The sequence below is a fragment of the Diaphorina citri genome, unplaced genomic scaffold (genome assembly GCF_000475195.1).
Source record: "Diaphorina citri unplaced genomic scaffold, Diaci psyllid genome assembly version 1.1 scaffold415, whole genome shotgun sequence".
NCBI classification, from domain to species: domain Eukaryota; kingdom Metazoa; phylum Arthropoda; class Insecta; order Hemiptera; family Psyllidae; genus Diaphorina; species Diaphorina citri.
In genome coordinates this window covers 76761-82760 of record NW_007377850.1, presented here as the reverse complement: position 1 = coordinate 82760, position 6000 = coordinate 76761, and the positions used below count along the sequence as shown (strand labels likewise).

At 40.5% G+C, this 6000-nt stretch overlaps 1 protein-coding gene across 1 annotated transcript in view; it reads right to left on the bottom strand.

The window, feature by feature from the left end:
* Positions 1-527: 527 nt before the first annotated feature.
* LOC103508611 overlaps positions 528-6000 on the bottom strand; it is a 32035-nt gene continuing 26562 nt past the window's right edge. The window contains 8 exon segments of the mRNA XM_026823174.1: positions 528-1647; positions 3736-3770; positions 4526-4610; positions 4760-4801; positions 5143-5194; positions 5300-5392; positions 5644-5777; positions 5957-5989. Of these exon segments, the coding sequence (XP_026678975.1) occupies positions 1153-1647; positions 3736-3770; positions 4526-4610; positions 4760-4801; positions 5143-5194; positions 5300-5392; positions 5644-5777; positions 5957-5989 (969 nt within the window). The 3' untranslated portion in view covers positions 528-1152.

Below are 6000 nucleotides of genomic sequence, written 5' to 3'. Positions count from 1 at the left end.
GAGGTTAAGTGGAATAAATAGAGGTTTATATTTTATTTTTAAATAAATAAATACGTCATTTCATGACCTTAAATCAAGAGAAAATACACCGAACATAAAAGGAAGGAGGATGGTATAATAATAGTTAGGGTAAGGGGGTAATTAACTCATGCAAAGTACGCAATGCAAAAGAGGTCCTTATACTCCGATTCGGAAAGGTTTTGAGCAATATAAATAATGCCCTAAAACACAATAGGGAAAAGAAAAATTGACTATGATTACAGTAAGTAATGTACCAAATTACCAATGTCTCTCAAAGTATCTAGAACTATACTCTCAATGTCTCACTTTTCATCATAACTCATGCAAAGTACGCAATGCAAAAGAGGTCCTTATACTCCGATTCGGAAAGGTTTTGAGCAATATAAATAATGCCCTAAAACACAAGCAAGAAAAAGGAGGGAAAAGAAAAATTGACTATGATTACAGTAATGTACCAAATTACCAATGTCTCTCAAAGTCTCTATACTCCCAATGTCTCGCTTTTCATCATGTTTTCCTCTTGTATTTTTGTTCCTTTATTTCTTTCTCCGATCCTTTTATTCTACTTCTCTCTCTAGTTTCCCTCTATCCCTGAAGTCCTCCTTCTTCTCTTGAATTTTTCCTCTATTCCTCAAGTCCTTCACTACATTTGTTCCTCTTTTCCTCCTTCACTTCCTTCATCGCCACTTGGTTTTCCTCATTCCCAGTATTCTAGCCTAGAGTAATAGTAATATTTGTGCTAACTCAGAAGGTAACCTCTATTTTAAAATTTTACGGTATCAAACATCTTCCTTTGAAGAGTGCTAATAAGAAGGTAGCCTGTATTTCAAAAAGAAAGTAATCTCCAAAACACTTTTTTAAGCTTCAAACCCCTTTGTCCAGACGGCTTGCTAGTTGCAGATATATTTGTCCAAACAAAAAGAAACCGCAGCTCCATCAAACTTTGAACCTGCACTTAAAGTGACCTCTATTAGTGCAGCCCCGCAGCCGTAGTAGTCGCAGAATTCTGGAGGTTCACATGCTGAATTCATTTGGACACGGATAAGTATCAAACTTTTAGCTCCCGAAGCTGAGGACCTCTAAGCACTACGTACTTGCCCAAATCACGAGAGAAGAGAAGTGGGGAGGGTTTTAATTCGGAGGTTGTTGCGTTTCGGACTTGGGTTGGGGTAGGGACTGGGTAGTAGTTACTGTAGGGGTAGTCTGAGCAATGCTCGACACAGGTTGTGGGGTCAGGGGCGGCTGCAGGGGGAGAATGGGGGACACCAGGGGCGGAGCACTCGCTTGCTGTTGGGGTAGGACGCGGAGGATCGCTTGTACTTCTTCAGCTACTGCTTGAAGAACAAACTGGAATTGTTGTTTGGTAGCCACAGCGCCTCCTCTCTGATCTCGAATGTGTTCCAGAGTGGCTGCAATGTCGATCTCTTTGGCTCCCTTGGCCATTCGGTTGAGTACCATGTCCAGGAGACAGTAGGTGCCTGTGCGTCCTATGCCGTCACTAGGGAGAGAAGGAACGGAAACTGCACTTAGAAAGTGTCGAAGACTAGAAAACTATACCTACAAACTGATTCGTCTTGAAAAGATCACCAGTAACTTATACTGTGAAGAGTATAAGTTACCGGTGTTCTTCTTCCTACTTCCTAAGGTACCGCCGTTTTTATTTCATAGCAATGAAACAACTGCTACATTAGACGCATGTGGTCTGTGTCGTAGCATGCCCATCCCGCAGTATCTCCCTCATCAGATGGGCGATCGTTTCTTTTCCACTCACCAGGAGGAGGTGCTGGATCTCGAACTGGGACTGTCCGACTCCTGGGACAGTTTGGACACCCGCACACTGGGCACAACATTCTCCTGGGACGCTTTGGTGGCCATACGCGCTCTGCACAGGTCCTGATAGTCCTTACTAGGTTCTGTACCTTGGGAGGAGATAGAGTGCAACTTCTTCCGGCTAACCGAATTGCGACGAACCATGTAATATGCGGCACCTGAAGTCATGGAGATATGGAGTTGGTGAGAAGTAGAAAGTAGCTTTTTTTAAAGAGATTAATAACGCGAACGACATGTAACACATAGTTAAAGCGCCTAAAAAAGGGGGGGAGTGATTAATAGAGGAGGAAGCTGTTACAGCAGAGGTCTTATCGTGCCGAAATCAAAGAGAGAGAAGGTCAAGATAAAGGTCTTGTCCCTTATCGTACCGAAATCGAAGAGAAAAGAAAGACCGTGGACAGGATAGGAGAAAGCCAGTTGTTTCGAGAACGAACCTTGTTTGTTTAGGATAAAGATCCCCCATGGCGTAGCATGCCCATCCTGTAGTATGTCCCTCATCAGGTGGGCGATGAGAGACACAATATTTCCCATTTACCTGCTGGATCAACACAAGAACACCAGTGCCCTAAATCACCAAAGTATGGAAAAGTATTTACAATTCCATATTTTGACATGATTCGTCCAAATTCAAAATTCTGCTTTTCCATTGGCTATTACACTTGTAAGATACTTTTCCATACTTTGGTGATTTAGGGCACAGAAAGTAACCCGTTGAAATTTAATATTTGCAATCGAAATGAGTGCAATTTTTTTTCGTCGATGATGGGCTTCAAATATCTCTTACCTGCGGATATTAGTGCCGCGAATACTCCACACATAATGAGTGTGGCAACAAACAGTTCATGATCCGTCTCATGTTTCAGATCCAGCTTGATGGGGATTTGACTCTGAGAAAAAAAAGACCATTAGATATTCAATTGGTTAATGGAGGTTGTAGAGAGACAATAAAATAATTCAACAAATGATAGAAGGAAATACACCTATTCTACCTACCCTAGATAATGCGAATTGAATACCGATCAGTGAAGAAGAGTTTTTTCTTCTTATAATGCCTATCCATTAACGAATGTTGCCTAAGAAGGGTTTGGAAAAAATCAATAAGTAAATACATACCTCGTCTCCAATGCCGGTACTCAAGATTTCCACTTTACAATCCTTCTTCACTTGATCCTTGATTTTATCTGTACAAAAGAGAGCAAAATTTTCATTAGTCAAAAATTTGTCCCAGGATTATTGGAGCCTTTTTTAGTCAGCCCAGCGCGCATGTCTTGTAACCAGTAGATCGTGGGTTTGATTTCCCCTCAGGGCGAACGCTGGTTTTCTCCTAATCTGGCCTCTTCTTTGTTCAGGAAAAAAGGGGAAATACTTACCCAGCTGTCTGGCAACTTCAGAAGCGTTAAATCTCCTCGGATTTCGACCTCGATCTACTTTGAATACAATCGTTCTGTCTTCCTCCCTGCAAATAATAAAATATTTATTTATTTCTAGCAAGGATTAAGTGTAGGTAGCAGAGTAGCTATAACTATTAAATGCAGAAAGTAAATATCTCAGAGTTGAATAGTGGGGCTTACCCTGGTAGAGATCTACCCTTTGTAATTTTTGTAACTTCGCCCTTTGTAATTTTTGTATTTTGTACATGAATATAACCACTCAAGAAACTCATTATTATAATCATTATCTCTATCTAAAACTAGAGTACGAGTAAAAATGTAGTGATGGGGATTGGAATCCCCCCCCCCTCCCCTGTAAGTCACTATTCAGATTCTTGGGCCCCTTCTACTGCAATCCTAGATAATTCCTTTGTCTTTTTAATGTTTTATCTTTTGTCTTGTAAGACTTCCCTACATTGCTTTGATAAGAAGGCATTGTAAAAATGGGAGGAACTGGGAAAGAAAGAAGGTGGAGTTCAGTAAGATACCAACTTACCAACCTGTTGATCTACCTCATGTTGATCAAAGGAAGTAGTTTTTGTCCTTTTCTTCTTATCATTTTAAAACTCACAAGTCACAAGTTTTGCCATTAGATTATTACTTACCCAGGGCTGATTGAGATCCACTCTTGAAGGCATTATGCAGAAGTCACGTCCTTGGAAAAGAAAAGCTCCTTTTTGTATTTAACCTAACCCCATAATAACACTGGTCACTGCTCGTTTGTGCCAATTCCTTTGGTAGCAATATTCCACGGACGTGACTTCTGCACAAGTACCAAAACTGCCAAAACATTAGATACCTACCTATTACTTTAGAGAAATACCTAATTAAGTTTTCGTTTTCATTACTAAATTACAAACCCGCACTTTATCACATGCACTTTTTTCGTCAAAAATTCAAATTTTCCCTCCACCCTCCACTCCACGCCACAAAATAATGAAGATCGTTAAACACGATGCTCAAAAACTCCCCCCTCCCCTCCGACGAGGTTGGCCCCACACTGCCCCAGTATAAATATGATGGTTGAAAGAGCACAAGCGACCAGCGACCAGGGCCGTGCTCCAGGGGGGGTGCTCCAAATTTTCAGTCTGGCCTACCAGTATAGGCGAAAACAAGCAGGGTCCGTCCCTCCGGGAATTTTTTAGCCCCTAGTGATTAGAGAAAATCAGTACCTATGTAGGTACCTACCTCATTTGTTTAATATTCAGTTTATTATTATTCTTGATTTATTTTTTTGATTTTACTTTCATGTAATGATTGCAAGTTCTTCAGGTAGAAACTTCGCACCAGATAATCGTCACACCAGATGTGTTCACTGACTAGATGTACCTGTGGAACAGAATACAAAGGCAGTTAGAACGTACCTCTAACAGAGAACGGTAATACCATACCTGTATAACAAGACGGTAGTACTTTTATAACATGACAGCCAAACATATCGTCGGCCCAAAAACGAAGAGGCGTAAGTGTAAAAACACCAGATAATCGTCACACCAGATGTGTTCACTGACTAGATGTACCTGTGGAACAGAATACAAATGGAGTTAGAACGTACCTCTAACATAGAACGGCAATACCATACCTGTATAACAAGACGGTAGTACTTTTATAACATGACAGCCAAACATATCGTCGGTCCGAAAACGAAGAGGCGTAAGTGTAAAAGTCACAATTTTGAGTTATCATGTGTATTGGAAAAAATCTGCTGGAAAAACATACATAGCATGCTTTAAAAATGTTTTAACGAATAGGTAAACATGTACTTTATGAAGATTGTGCAGTAGAAAGGGCTCAAAAAATAAATTTAAAAACTTTAAAAGCTTATTCCGGCCCTCCTGAAAAATGTTATTTTCGTACTTACGCCACTTCGTGTTTGGGACGACGATATAACAGAATACAGTGCTTCATAACACCTGCGAAATTTTTGTATTTTGTACATGAATATAACCACTCAAGAAACTCATTATTATAATCATTATCTCTATCTAAAACTAGAGTACGAGTAAAGATACATTTACCTTTTAATATACTTTTCCTGCAGGACATCCAGAGGAATACTCAGGAGATCTGCAATCTTCTTTTTCAAACAGTTCAATTCTGATATTCGGAACCTATAAAAAAGAAAACGCTCATTAGTTACACCAAGTTTCACCAGGACAAATCCAAAAATGATCCAAATTTTCTGAGTCTGGCCGACAGTAAAGGAAAAAAAATCAAGCTCGACCCATATTCGGACTTAATTCTTTTAACTTTTGTTATATTCTCAAAGAATATTGAGAATGAACCCCCTGGACTGAGGTTTGAACCCTCGAGCCCTCAATTACCAGGCGAGGACATGAAGAGCTTCCAGAGCAAAACTTACTTCTGTGCCACCTCCACGAATGCCATGTTCGTGTCTATTCGTTCTAGCTCGTCCAGTGGGGCTATATCCTTCTTGTCCAGGGGTAGCTGGAAGTTCCTTTCCTTCAACTTGTTTCGTGAAGCGTGAGACATCGCCTCTGAAAAAAGAAAATAGAATAGAATATAACATGCTGGCATTGGACTAAAACACCTTTACTCCCGCAGTCTAACCAAGATCTTATACATATACTAGCTGAATCCCGCTAGTTCATCCCGAGGCATGGCCAAACTTGTGGAAAAGGCATGGCCGATCTTGTGGAAAATAATAAAAGTGCGATGTAGGCGGGGTTCCTTGGGTCATGATCCGTCTGGGAAAGTG